Below are 15,330 nucleotides of genomic sequence, written 5' to 3'. Positions count from 1 at the left end.
TCAAGCATTCTTGCTGTGCCAACAAAATTTTCACCTTTGTCTGCCATAACCCAAAGTTTTCAGTTCTATCGAACATCTTCACCTCAAACATGATACCGTTGGCTCCATAATTCTTTGTACAGCGGACCTGTGAAAAAATACCGAGCACTCTTTCCGTGATCCCCAAGTACACCAAGTATACTAGTTGTAAATCCAACAGGATAGCTTCTGGTCTTCACATGGAGTTGCTCCCTTGCACAATTTCAGATGCTAGCTTTGCTTGCCCAAGTCTTCGCCTTCCAACGATGGATGCTTTTCTGCCTTGATGTTGCACGTCCGCCGTCTCGGCCACTAGGATAACTCCTCTCCTCCTGGGACTCGGTCCCTTTTTTTCTAAACAAATCTCGCGTCCAGCTTCTGTACGCACACGTCACGAGTCCTCCAGCCTGCTCTTGAGCATCACCTGCGTGAGACGCGCTTCTCGCCAGCTTCGGATTTGCCCCCTGCTGCAGCCATATGGGTCGCACCGCCATGGGCCACACCTAGGCTCCCACTGTTGCACGCACCAGCCGCCAGCGATCCCATCAGCACGTACGCGCCGCTTGATGCTCGCCCGATCCATCCATCCGATCGATCGCTGCACATTCCCGCGCGCGTGCCGCTGTACGCGCATACAAGCCACCGCTGACGCATCCATAAGGGACTGCTTCTTCATCCTCTAGATCAATACAACTGGCCTTCGATCAACCAGCTCTGATACCACTTGTTAGAGTAAATCCGAGGCATACCGTCGATCATCCGAGGACCAAGCAATCACACGAGCACGACACCGAGATTTGTTAACGAGGTTCATCGATATGGCTACATCCCCGGGGCCTGACTATGAACGCTTCTTCCCATGACACCGTCACAATACCGCACACCGGCCACCCGGGCGCTGGCACATGCCGCCGGCTCCCTTGCGCGCCTATGCTATTATGTTGGCATAGGTTACATCGTGTGTCTACCTCCGCTATATATGAGAGGCCTAGTATACAAGTGTCCTACTAGAACACGACTTCACATTCTATGTAAACACAATACAACTACAAATTCAATCGTAACCTACTTTATACATTATATTCGACACAACTCCAACATACTCCATCACAACTAAATGCCAACCGGTAACATCCCACCACCGCACGGCACCTTCCTCTAGACCTTTCGGCCCACGACGCCACCTTGCGCCCGTGCCGTGCCGCCTAACTTTTTTAAACTCTCTCCTCCTGTCCCCGTCTCTCAGTCCAAGCATCCAATTCCAAAACCACGCACTAGTCGACGACGGCCACCTCGCCGCCGCCGTAACACGCACGGTCTCCCCTTACCACTCATTACCGCGCTTCCAGTTCCGTACGCCTCATGCCGCCGGCCGCGCGGGTCAAACCTCCCAAAACATGAAACTCGGTGCAATGGGGTCGTGCCGCTTGCCCCCGGCCATCGCGGCCGCCGCGCTGGCCGCGGCTGCGCTGCTGGTGCTCTTCCGCGCCTCCCCGTACGGGCTCGCCTACCCCCGCGCGGGCGTCCAGCCAGGGCCGCCGCTCGTGGCGAGGGGTCCCGGGAGCCCGCCCTCCTTCGCGTACTGGATATCCGGCACGGGCGGAGAGGGCCGCAGGGTCCTCAGGCTGCTCAGGGCGGTGTATCACCCGAGGAACCGGTACCTGCTGCACCTGGACGCGGGGGCGTCGCGGGACGAGCGGACGGAGCTGGCCGCCGCTGCGCGGGACGAGGCGGCGTGGAGGGAGTTCTCAAACGTCGACGTGGTAGGGGAGAGCTACGCGGTAGACAGGACGGGCTCCTCGGTGCTCGCCGCGGCGCTGCACGGCGCCGCCATGCTGCTCAGGATTGGGGCTGACTGGGACTGGTTCGTCACGCTCAGCTCCTGGGACTATCCTCTCGTCACGCAGGACGGTAAGATACTTCTAGCAATCACTCTTCTGATGCATGCTCTTCCTTATGTTTAATTAATTTTCTATGTTCTTGGATATACATGGAATTGAAAGGTGTAGTTTTTTTTCGTGGATGGTTATGATTGCGAATTTGCGATGTGATCGATTGCTTGCCTCTCAAGACTCATGAGATGGATTTCTTTCTTGCGAGTTACGACTTGATTGTACACAAGTTACCATTGAGCTGGGGCGGCTGACATAGCTTTCTTTGGTTGTTGTTGCCTGACATTGCAAGCTATGAATCAGTCTAAAATCTCACATTTGAATTTGATCGTGCTGTTAGTCCTTGAAACTGGTAGGTACTAGCTGCACCTTTGTACAACTCTGTTTCTAGCTGTGCCAATTTCAGTACCATCCTCAAGGGCGTTGCAGTATGTTTTTGTGCTGAATTGTTCGAACGGTCTTCTATGGTAGTTGTCCGTACTCCGTGGTACTATACTTGCTTAATCAATTCTGCAACAACCTACCAAGTCGGGCAACTCATGTGTGCTTCTGAAATTTGATAATCAGCGAGAGCTATCATTGGGATATTGCCCAAACGTCACATAAAGCACTTTCATTTGATATGACAGATTGCCAGTGGCACCGTATTTAAGAGGGTTGAGGTTAGTCAGAACGGTTGCATTTTTATCTTTGAGCCTTATTTAATACTCCCACTGTTTCTTTTTACTTTGCATTTAAGTTTTGTGTTAAGTCAAACTTTATAAAGTTTGACCAAAATTGTAGAAAAAATATATCAATATTTATAATATAAAATCAATATTATTAGATGCATCAATGAATTAATTTTCATATTGTATATCTTTTGTATTGTAGATGTTGATATATTTTAATATAAACTTAGGCAAAATTTACGAACTTTGACTTAAGGCAAATCTTATATTTGGAGTAAAAAGAAACGGAGGTAGTACAGTATACCAATAATGCTTGACTTACGGGCTCAATCTTACGGGTGTAACTCATTGGTAAGAGTCTATATTCCGCAAATAAAAGAACTCCTTTCAAGAAGGGTAATGCGTAACAGGGCTTAGTGCGCTACCCATGGGATGCCTTACATCCCGCTCATCACAATCATGTGCGGGTCCATGTGGCCAGTCACACTGCGCAAGGCGGGTGGCGTTGCGAGTGATTTCTCGTTTGATTTTATACCATCAGGTTATGGTGAAAATTATTGTTGCTTGCTGCCCTCAGTACGAGTGTACACATTTTCCTTTATATAAAAACCTGAAAAAAAATGACAATGAAATTTTCTGCACAACCAACAAATGTCCACTAATGAAGACAACATATATAGAGCTTCTCGGCATATATTGTTGATTTGTTTGTTTCATAGGGATATATTGTTTGTTTGTTTATAGAGATATGTTTTGGCGAGTGCCCAATGACAAGCATGTTCACTTTGTTTTAATAATTTTAAAGAATTTTTTTATTTAAATGCAGATCTCTTTTATGCATTTTCTTCTGTACCAAGGCACCTCAACTTTATTGATCACACAAGTAACCTCGGATGGAAAGAGTGAGTTCTGTAAGCAGGAAAATTTCTAGAGTGTAGCTCGCTATATCCTGTTTCGTTCCCTAAACATTTTCCTTGGCCCTTTCAGGCATGAAAGGTTTGAAAAACTTATTGTCGACGCAAGTCTATATATGGACAAGAATACCCAGCCCTTTCCTGCGACAGAAACTAGACAAATGCCTGAGGCATTCAAGATATTCACAGGTGTGTGCAAACATAGTTTCTAGTTCAGGTCTTTTTCGGTATTTAAAACATTTCTGAAATATAGTAGGACATCAGTGATTCAAATATGTTTGATTAAACCCCGGTGCTATTAAATCTGGAACAAAGCCACCAACCGATTGTTCTTTTATGTGCTATTGATTAAATAAAGATCACTAGGATTAGCCCTCATGCTGAATCAGACATTATGAGTTAAGAATTATAAGCATACAAACACTTCTTTAGAAGGAAAATAATAATTAAAGGGTCTGTTAAGGCTCATCTAGATGTGACATAACACATCTAATATGACATCATCACTGTTTTGTAGTTCCCGTTCCCAACTCATGAAACAGGCTTACCCCCCGCTTTATATATAAAGCCGCAACTCCCATGGCCTCCCCTCGGCCTTTGTCTTTGCCACTACTTTTTTTGTTCCTCTTGATTCATGTGTGCGTTCCAATTGGGCTGGTTCGATGCGTGCTTGTATTTCATTAGGCTGTTTTTTGGTCTTTACTTCTATTTTGTTTTGTCCCTTGACCATTTTTTTTAGAGAAAAGGGGGTTTTGAGCCCCCCGGCCCCATTTTATAGATGAAACCAGGAAAGTAACACCATTACAGTCATGGCAAGCATGTTCAGGAAAGTAACATCACTACAAAGACAGCTAATCAGCTGAAAGACAGCAGATCAGCTCTACAATAGAAGTCTAAACAGAGTTTTCATTATTACATTTTCGCGCACGAATCTGTAATAACCAACACCTCTCTCCCCTCCTTTTTCCCTGGAGACCAGATTTCTTCCACTTTTCAGTTAGCGCGCTGCATTATGCAGTCCCCAGCGACACCATTTCCTTTGCCACTTCTGTAATGGACACCACCTTGAGCTTCTTCCATGGTTTAGCTGGCGATCCACCCAGCTCCAGAGGGGTGACCGGGCTGAGCAGCGTCGCCTTGCAGGTGCTTTCGCGAGGGCTTCTTGGTGGAGAGATTTGGTATGCTGGCCCCTTTGTGATTGGAGCGTCATCGGACTTCGAGCGGGAGAAGAGAAGCGAGCGATCGAAGCCACCTTCAGTGTCTTTCGTCTCGACAGTTAACCTGCCAGAATCTGGAGTGGGGCTTCTAGGATGCAGGAGATTTTCTGAACGAACGCCTCCAGTTTTGTCAATGCAGGTCCTTCGAACAAGATCAGCCATCTCCTGAATTGTCCTAGCACTCTCCTCCATATCTGTTTCACATCAGTCCATATAGCATTGTTAAAGACATGTGAATTTCTATTTTTCCACATAGCCCATAGAACACATGCACAGACTGAATTTAAAGCGATATGCTTCTTGTCAGCTGGCCAAAATCTAGCAATTGATAAGTAGTTAGACCCTAATTTTACACCAAAAAATTCTGATATTTCCGCCCAGATTTGCTTGGCCACCACACATTCAAAGAATAAGTGTGTAATGGATTCTTTTTCAGAGCAGTAAACACATTCTGGGGCTTTTTCTATGCCTCTCTTGGCCAGGTTGTCTTTTGTCATCAGCTTGTTGTGGGAGAGTAGCCACAAAAACACCTGGACTCTGGGTGGGGTTTTTATTGACCACACCGCTGGTATATACACAGGCTGGACCCCCTTAAAGTTGATGATACTATAAAGGGAACTAGTGGTGTGTTCCCCTTTGGCTTCATATTGCCAAATGAGTGAGTCACCCTCCTCTCGAAGCAGGGTACTCCTAATGATTTGCTCTAGGGCATACCAATGCTCCATCATAGCAGGTGTGAAAACCCTCCTGAAGGTGAGTTTAATCTCATAGCTGTCCCAGATCTCAGCTATGGTAGAGCATTGTTGGTGGCAGATGGTGTAAAGCGGCCAGAATTGGACTGAGAGGGGGGATGTACCAAACCAGATGTCTTCCCAGAATCTGATCTTCTGTCCATCTCCCACCACCCATTTATATCCAAATTTCAAAGCCTTAGCAGCCCACATGACCCCTTGCCAAAATCTGGAAGGGTTTTGGGGTTTACTAGCAAAGATGTTAGGGGAGTTGTGGATGTATTTTTTGTCCACTATTTGTTTCCAAAGCTTGCCTTCATCTTTGATGTATCTCTTTACCCAGCTCCCAAGGAGGCAAAGGTTAACATCTTTGATGTTGGGCACCCCTAAACCCCCATGTTTTTTCCCCATACAAACTAGGTCCCTTGACCATTTGGATTGACCTGCACAAAGAAACACAAGAAAATACACAGGCACAAAAAATCTGGACAAATTTTGTGTTGAGAGTAGACACGCAACTGGATCGGAGTATGTGATTAGAGGATGGGTCAAGGGCTTCACGGGACATGGAAAGTGGTTCTGGTTCTTACTTTTTTGTACTCTCTCACATTTTCAAGGAAAACAAAAACAAACAGAAAAAAGAATGCATACGCAGGCAACCAAAAAGTACAATGGCCCAGGTAGGTAAATCTCCACCCAGCCCAGTAAAGAAAGACATCGAAACGAATCAAAACCGATGATGGCCCAGGCAAAAAACACAAACCTCGCAGCAACATCCTGAAACTGTCTCATGCGTGATAAGCAGTACGAATCTGGGAGCTACAGTGCAAAATTTAGTTGAGACATAGCTAAATATCATTTAGATGAGATTTAGCAAATCCGATGATTAAACTCTATAGTAACACCTCCAGCAAATTTTCAAATGAAAACATAACAAATTAAGTTTCAACCTAGGATCTTGTTTATATTGAAGATTTTGCTCATGAAACTATTTTTTGGCACGTATCAATAGAAAAATCGAGAGTACTTGGGGATTGAAAGAAGGAACCATAGTTTCGCACGAAAAAAGGAACCATAAAGTCAAATCACGTGATGATTGGGTGGAGCTATTATGTTTACACAAACAACAACAAAGCCTTTAGTCGCAAACAAGTTGGGGTAGGCTAGAGCTGAAACCCATAAGATCTCAAAAACCAACTCATGGTTCTGACACGTGGATAGCTAACTTTCACGCACCCCTGTCCATGGCTAGTTCTTTGGTGATATTCCAGTCCTTCAGATCTCTCTTTACGGACTCCTCCCAAGTCAAGTTTGGTCTACCTTGATCTCTCTTGACATTATCTGCACGCTTTAACCACAGCTATGCACTGGAGTTTCTAGTGCTCTACATGTATATGCCCAAACCATCTCAGACGATGTTGGACAAGTTTCTCTTCGGTAGGTGCTACCCCAACTCTATCATGTATATCATCATCCCGGACCAGATCCTGTCTTGTGAGGCCACACATCCATCTCAACATGTGCATTTTCGCTACCCCCATCCGTTGAACATGCCTCCTTTTAGTCGGCCAACACTCAACGCCATACAACATTGCGGGTGGAATCACCGTTGTTAGAAAGGAGAGAGAGGGATTGCTGCGGAATATGATGGATGTATTATTGAGCCTCAAAGGCGAGTATATATTGAGTACAAGACTTCGACGACAAGACGCCTTCTAGAGATAAGATGGAAACAATTCCTATCTAATCCCGGACATTCTCTACATACCAAATATATCTCTAACATCCCCCCGCAGTCGTATCGGTAGCGTCGCGAACAACAGGAGCGTCGCGGACAGTCAGACTGGAGAGAATAGCAGCCGATGGGCTGACATCCCCCCGTAGTCATAGCGGGAGCGTCGCGGACGGTGTCGCGTTGCGGACGCATTGACTGTAGAGGAAGCCGACGAGTTGCTCAAGCGGATGATAATCCTTTGTGCCGATGTCGAGGTAGCCGAGAGCGTAGGGTGGTGTAGTCGTGGTCGAGGTAGCCGTGCGAAGAATGTCGTGGTCGATGTCGAGTCGGGGTAGCCGGTGTCGAGGAAGTCGTCGTGGAGCCGCGGGCGCAAAGAGGCGCCGAGTTAGTCATGGGCGCAGTAGTGTCGAAGAAGTGGTGCGCTGGGAAGAAGACGGTGTTGACGAGGCGTCACGCCGGGTTTGCCAAACCCGGGGACACGTCGTAGACGAAGGCACGCATCGGTGTTGCCAGCACTGGGCATGCGTAGACGGACGAAGATGAAGTTGACGAAGCGCCACACCAGGCTTGCCAGGCCCAGGGACACGTCGTGGACGAAGGCACGCATCGGTGTTGCCAGCACCGGGCATGCGTAGACGAGGGACCTGCACGAGCTGTACGCCATGTCGGAGAAGTCGGAGGGCCAGCAGAGAAGGAGACTCGACGACGGTTGTGGTGCCAATCGGCGTAGGGGCCGATGTCACCAACGGTGGCCGGAGTAGACGAAGTTGTCGGGCTAGATGACGGCGACGTTGGCAACAGGCTGGTGCTGGACGAAGACGAAGGAGGTGGACGGGCGGCGTCGGCGGCTATGGGGGTAGCAGCGGTGGCGGCCAAAGAAGAGCGGCGGCGGTGCTCGAAGTAGGCGAGGAACCCGAGGCGTGGTGAAGATCGGCGTGGACGGTAGCGTTCCCGTGCCAAGGGAGGTGGCGCGGTGCATACCACGAGAGGTCGACGTGCGGGGACGGCGGTGCACCGTGGGCCGCCGCGGCGGCGGAAGACCTCGGGACAGTTGCGGGGACCGCGGGCCGCGGTGCTGCAGCCTGAAGGAGCGGTGCAGCGGCTGAGCACGGGATGGTGCAACCGCGAGGATGGCCTCGGGGCGGCGGCTAGGACCGCGTATTGCGGCACTACGGCCCGAAGGGGCGACGCAGCAACGACGTGCGAGTTGATGCAACTGCGAGGGAGAACCACGGGGCGGCGGCGCTGCGGCCTGACGGGGCAACACAGCAGTAGCCCATTGCTCGATCGGTGGAGGGGCGCGCTGAACTCCGGGACGATCTTCATGGGACCTAGAGAGGCATGCGCAACCGATGGGCCAGGTCGGTTGCGTGGCGTAGATGAGGCGGATCGTGGCGGCAAGCAGATGATCAAGCCGATCGCACGCGAGGTAGGGGACGCCGCTCGGTGGAGGCGGGGTGGCGGCGGAGTCCAAGATGACGCCGACGATGACGGACGACATGGGACGACGTGCGGACGAGCGCGTCAGCATCAGCACCCGGGCTGCCAAAATAGCGCCGGCGCTCGGGCAGCGAGGCCCGAGCGACCAATGTAGCAGCGGCGCCCGAGTTGAGGCAGCCGAAGAGCCTAACGCAGCCGGCCAGGCACAGCCAGGGATGAGGTCGGCAAGGCAGACGCGGCAGAGGCGGATGGCGTGGATCGATGGCCGGGCCGGCGCGCGAACGACGGCTATGATGGGTCGACGCATGGCGCAAGGCCGCCGGGTCGGGGCGATGCAGGAGTCCCGGTCGAAGCAGGGCGGAGCGGCTGGCGTAGGACGTCGGGTCGAAGGAGAGGCTGGCTGGTCACGCCGGGGTTGAAGTAGAGGCGCGCGAGGGTCGACGGCGGCGGCGGGCGACGCAAACCGATCAAGCGTAGATCAGAAAACCAAAAAGAAAAACGTCGATCAAGGTGACCGGTGGGAGAGAAAAACCCGGAGCAAGGGCTCGAGAAAAGGACTCGCTAGGGCAGCCGGCCAACACGACCGGCAGACGAACCCTAGGTACGGGCGGCGCGGCCCCCAGCGGCGGTCATGGAGGTTGACCGCCTCGAGGGCGGCGCGTGGGTGCGGAAGCGGCGGCGGCTAGGGTTTAGGATCGAGATAAGGCTAATACCATGTTATAAAGGAGAGAGAGGGATTGCTGCGAAATATGATAGATGTATTATTGAGCCTCGAAGGCGGGTATATATTGAGTACAAGACTTGGAGGACAAGACGCCTCCTAGAGATAAGATGGAAACAATTCCTATCTAATCCCAAACAATCTCTACATACCAAATATATCTCTAACAACCGTCCTATAGAACCTGCCTTTTAGCTTTTGTGGCACTCTCTTGTCAAAGAGAACGCCAAAAGCTAGGCGCCACTTGATCCATCCAGCATTGATTCCATGGCTCACATCTTCATTGATATCACCATCCTTATGCAGCATTGACCTCAAATATCAAAAGGTGTCCTTCTGAGATACCACCTTCCCATCAAGGCTAACCTCCTCCTCGTGCCTAGTAGTATTGAAATCGCATCTCATGTACTCGGTTTTAATTCTACTAAGCCTAAAACCTTTTGATTCCAAAGTTTGTCTCTAAAGCTTTAACTTTCTATTAGAGAATTTTACGGTACATCTTACTCCTAGGGAAGAGGAGTAGTTTAGGTTTAATCTAACCGCTGATATTATAAGGCATAACGGTCAAATTACAACCAGCTTTTTTTTGGTAAGTGCATCAATGTTTAAAATAATCAGGCTTTTTCTTGGTAAGTGCAATAATGTCTAAATCATAGGGATATTTTTTCTCTCCTAAGACCCATTTCGTATAACATGGGCACATTGCTACGATGCTCGTCTTCTCCGCCTGTTCCTCTTGATCGCCCCCTTGAAATCTCGGCACTATGCTCACGCCCTCACTTATGGCCCTCGCGATCGCCAAGGCCTTGCAACCGATCGCTTGGTGTTCCTCATAGTTCTAGCTTGGTAGTATGCGAACCTAACTTGCCATTGTGCTATCCGGCACTACCTCACCACTTTTTGATTAATATTCGTTAGCATTATTAATTAGATATTCGATGCAAACTATGCTGGGTCACTAGAACTATTAGGATGCCAAGAAACGAGCTCATATACACGCGTATGCGACTAAAGAGTTAGGATAAAGAAATATTTGATAATTTGAAGATTCTCAGTGTCTTTGTTGGGGTAAAGAAATATTTGATAATTAGAATAAATTGATGTCAAGTAACCATAATTTGTGGGATTTTTTTATTCTCCCGATTCTACCCCTATAACCCATATACTACTCGTGTTGGGTGCCATATACTACTCACAGAATTTAGTAGTATAGATCAATCTCATCCGCTAAAATCTATGGAATAGACGGCTAATATATGTTAGAGTGTACCGTAAAAGGTCTCTTCTATTAACCCCCATCCGACAATCATCGAGTAGCACCACATCATCCGTAAAGAGCATACACCATGGGATATCGAAGATACGGGCTCAAAGTTGACCCTTGGTGCAGTCCTATTTTAATCAAAACGTCATTAGTGTTGTCATCACTTGTTCGAACACTTGTCCCAACATTATCGTGCATGTCCTTGATGAGGGTAATATACTTTGTTGGGACTTTGTGTTTCTCCAAGGCCCACCACATGACATTTCGCGGTATCTTATTGTAGACCTTCTCCAAGTCAACGAACACCATATAGGTCCTTCTTTTGCTACCTGTATCTCTTCATAAGTTGTCGTACCAAGAAAATAGCTTTCACGGTCGACCTCCCAGGCATGATACCAAACTGATTTTTGGTCACGATTGTCATTCCTCTTAATGGCTCTCTCCCATAGCTTCATTGTATGGCTCATCAGCTTAATTCCACAGTAATCAGTAGAACTTTAAACACCCCTTGTTCTTGAAGATTGGTACTAATATACTCCGCCTTCATTCTTCTGGCATCTTGTTTGCCTGAAAATGAGGTTGAAAAGCTTAGTTAGCCGTATTACCGTTATGTCTCTAAGGCCTCTCCATACCTCAATGGGGATAGAATCAGGGCCCATTGCTTTGTCTCCTTTCATCCTTTTTAAAGCCTCCCTGACCTTAGACTCTTGGGTTCATCTCACAGGACGTCTGCTGGTATCATCAAAGGAGTCATCCAGCTCAATGGTAGAGCTCCCATTCTCTCCATTGAACAACTTGTCAAACTACTTCCGCCATCTAGTCCCCTCATCCTTCACAAGGAGCTGTTATGCTTATAACCACCAAGAGAAAATAGTGCATCTCCCTAATTATCTTGAAGTATATATAACTAATGTTTATGATAATCAAATTCATTTATAAAGAACTTATCGGTCCACATAAGAAAAGCAATTCCAATATTTAATATATAACTTTGTGTCCTATAAGCATTCCAAAGAGCTCGGGCTTCCCTAACTTTTTCTATTGAAGTTGAATTTGTTTATAAGATGAAAAATCGAAAGCAAATTGTATCAGTACAATTTTCTACAACCAATTCTTCATTTTCTTTCCTGCTAGAGACATTGAAAACGTGATTCATGATGGTCATAGATAAAGGAAGAAAGCTGCCGATACTTTGCCATTGATGTGTCGGGAAAATGCTGAAAGAAATTGTGGGTGATTAAAAATCCTGCACGAGTACTGAGTACGAATAAATCCACGCGAGAACTCAGGAACTATCACACCGTGATATAAGTTAAGGAAACAAAACAGAGGTACATTAAGAATATTTTGGCCAAATTAAACGTTTGATACATAGCAAAATATGTTATAACGTATTTTAGCCATGCACATCCGACTTGATAGTGATTTAGAAAAGGACTAAGATTTTGTTACTATCACGAGTCGTTGCCTCTGTTTTTGATGCCATAATGTAAAGTGATTAATTGTAGTGAAATTCTAAGAAATATTCACAGCTTAAGTTTTTAATGGCAACATTGACAATCTAAGTTGGTCGAACATGAGAAGCATGTACCCATTTGCTAGTACTTCCTCTGTAAAGAAATATAAGAGCGTTTAGATCAATAAAGTAGTGATAGTGATCTAAACACTCTTATATTTCTTTAGAGGGAGTATTTCTTGAAAGTTAGGGACGATACATGTAATTAGGATACTTGTGTTCAAATATAAGAAAGTTCACGTGCTCATTGGAGTTATATTTAAGTTCCCATTCACTTACTTAACTTACAATTGGCACCCCCATTAATTCTTATACTTGACAGTACGTATTACACATACGTAGTACACATATATGCATTTCTGAATGTTTTATTTCCTATCTCGCAGGCTCTCCATGGGTAATTCTGAGTAGGAACTTCACTGAACATTGCGTGCATGGCTGGGACAACCTCCCCCGCAGGCTACTGATGTACTTTGCCAACGCTGCTTACTCCATGGAATCATATTTCCAGACTGTCATATGCAGTTCATCTGACTTTAGAAACACCACTGTCAACGGCGATCTACGTTTCTTTGTTTGGGACGATCCTCCTGGGCTGGAGCCGCGTATTCTTGATGAAACGCATCTCGATAACATGGTGAACAGCAGCGCTGCCTTCGCAAGGCGGTTTGTGGAGGAAGCACCAGTGCTGAAGAAGGTTGATGATGAGCTACTGAACCGTTCTTCGGCCCAGTTGGTTCCTGGTGTGTGGTGCCGGAATTTGGGTGAAAAGCAAGGAGGCGGGGATGTGGAGGCGTGCTCGGAATGGGGCGACATTAACGTTGTCAGGCCTGGGCGTGCTGGAGAGCGGTTGAGGCGCTTCATATCTGAGATCATTCATATAAGAGGATGCACGGTCGCAGCAGCTAGCTGAAAGCCGAACCCACCACAAGTCTGGAATTCTTTGTCAAGAGAGCAGTTAAACAAGTATTTAAGGAACACATTCTTCGCTGCAGGTAAAGCACGTGTTGCTGCGGTCGACAGTTCTACCAGGCTGCATAATACCACTGACGCTCCTTCTACACAAACTAGGTACAAGTATATACTCCCTCCGTCCGGAAATATTTGTCATCAAAATGAATAAAAGGATGTGTCTAAATGTATATTAGTTTTAGATATATCTCTTTTTATCCATTTTGATGACAAGTATTTTCGAAGAGGGAACTGTATAAAGCTGTAACTGATTTGCCCTTTTTTTAACCATATGGATAGGGCATAGAATAGGTTACACTGCAGTAGTTACAGTAAAAAAAGGTTACACTGCACTAGTCACTTGTCAGATAAGTATATATACACAATTGTTGTTAAATGGCGGCTTGAGTGGTCAGGTTAGATCATCACGGCCTACCGATTTTGCTAAATATTTTCGAACGATGATTATATGAAAGTTTAGGTGGTTCTTAAGACATTACAGCTGATGGCATTTGTGGCATTCAGTTGATCTGATATAAATTGTAGGTGATGTTTGCACTAAGAATTAGTACTAGTCACAATATATAACTCCAGACTCATTATCATTATCATCATCATCATCATCATCATCATCATTATTATTATTATTATTATTATTATTATTATTATTATTATTATTATTATTTTATTTTATTTTATTTTATTTTATTTTAGAAAAGGAGGTCAAATCCTCGGCCTCTGCATCAATCGATGCATGCAGCCATCTTTGTTAATTATTCCATAAAGGCCTGACAAGAACATATATCAATCCACCTAAAGCCACCACTCATACCTATAGACTCGATAATGTGGAGTGCTCTCACTCTCCATATCTAAAATCGGTGTTGTCGTTGATCCATCCACATAACGTATCGGGATCAACAGCCGATGCGGCCTACCTAAAGCGCATATCACATGCACACGTTTTAGGAGCCTACACCATAACTCCAGACTCTTGGGCTGCTTTTGGTTATCTACATCATTTTTTGCGTTGTTTGTCTCCTTCCATTTGTGGTTCCACTGGGACAGGCTAGGTGGTTCGTGGTTGGTGAGTTAAAACAGATGGACATGAAATAATTGAAATCGACATTGACACCTTACTCACACTTCAAATTTTTTATGTACAAGTCTAAAAAGGCCGTTTATTTTTGACAAATTCTTTTAATCAACTCGAGGAATGGCTAAACTTTCACTGCGGATAGCAACGGGGCTTAGCTTTCCGTTTTCAAGCCGCTCAATACCTATCACCACATAAATGCAATGGTGCCAAATGAACTCGACGATGAGATCAAAGATGACGAAGCCAACGGTGACGGACGCGTGATTCTAATTCCATGGACGTTGCATCACACAATATCATCTATTAATTCCTCCACGTCCATTTTCCTGTTTCTTTTTTTTCCCTTTCGAACTTCCACGTCGAATTAAAACAGAGAGAAATGCAAAGATATCTCTGTCTGGAGGCTGGGCAAGCAGGAAAGTCATCACCACACGAACGCATGCACCACATCCCATATCTCTATCCATTGGCCATATCCGGGCTCGCTGTCCCCACGTCGACACATGTTGCCGTTCACAGTTCACGGTCGGCCCACCACCAGCCACGGAAGATACGACGCACGTGATTGATATAGAGCATGTTTGGTTGCTTGCATCGTTTTTTCTCATTTGCATACTTGTTTCAGTTGGATCAGATTGAGCAGATGCAGGCAAAAAACTAACATCTGCATGTTGATTGGTTGCCTGCATGTTCTTTCCCTGCATCGTAGCGACGCCTCTATGCACCGTGTTTGGTTGCTCGCATTGTATGTGCTCACGCGAGTGCACGTTGTTTGTTTACATACGAGCACAGAGTTGTGCTCACTTTGTACCCTACTTGGTGAGCTTACCAATATCACTACACTTTACACAAATTCACACCGAGCACATTAGCGCTACAACATTGCTATGACGATGAATTGGACGAAGATGATGAAGTTCTTTAGCCCTAACGGCCCATCCACCTTGCCAACCCCAACCTTGCTGCATGAATGCTCTCGCATATACTTGGAGTAAACATCTTTTGCCGCCTGCCTAGTCTTAAACCCTCCTATGTGGTTGTTGTCGCTGTACCCTGAAATTTGTTTGTTGCAAGCTTCCCATGAACTGTAAACCCCTAGAACCCTACCTTCGAACACGACATACCACTTGCCCTGACAGTGCAAACGAGCAATAAGTTCAA

The 15,330-nt window shown here is 46.5% G+C and overlaps 1 protein-coding gene across 1 annotated transcript; it reads left to right on the top strand.

The window, feature by feature from the left end:
• The first annotated feature begins 1,232 nt into the window (after positions 1 to 1,232).
• On the top strand, positions 1,233 to 13,569 carry LOC125537864 (beta-glucuronosyltransferase GlcAT14A-like). Its single transcript, XM_048701182.1, has 4 exons — positions 1,233 to 1,929; positions 3,408 to 3,483; positions 3,569 to 3,684; positions 12,506 to 13,569. Exons 1-4 carry the CDS (start codon positions 1,416 to 1,418, stop codon positions 13,030 to 13,032), a joined length of 1,233 nt encoding a protein of 410 aa, XP_048557139.1. The 5' UTR covers positions 1,233 to 1,415; the 3' UTR covers positions 13,033 to 13,569.
• The last annotated feature ends 1,761 nt before the right edge of the window (positions 13,570 to 15,330 follow it).

This window comes from Triticum urartu, chromosome 2 (assembly GCF_003073215.2).
Source record: "Triticum urartu cultivar G1812 chromosome 2, Tu2.1, whole genome shotgun sequence".
NCBI classification, from domain to species: domain Eukaryota; kingdom Viridiplantae; phylum Streptophyta; class Magnoliopsida; order Poales; family Poaceae; genus Triticum; species Triticum urartu.
Note: the sequence above shows the minus strand (reverse complement) of the source record. Positions and strands in the feature narration are given on the sequence as shown.

Excerpts from the sequence above, each read along its gene's own strand:
- LOC125537864 (XM_048701182.1), top strand. The coding sequence starts at position 1,416 with ATGAAACTCGGTGCAATGGGGTCGTGCCGCTTGCCCCCGGCCATCGCG. Across the intron at positions 3,484-3,568 it reads AGTAACCTCGGATGGAAAGA|GCATGAAAGGTTTGAAAAAC; the intron begins GTGAGTTCTGTA and ends TGGCCCTTTCAG. Across the intron at positions 3,685-12,505 it reads GGCATTCAAGATATTCACAG|GCTCTCCATGGGTAATTCTG; the intron begins GTGTGTGCAAAC and ends CCTATCTCGCAG.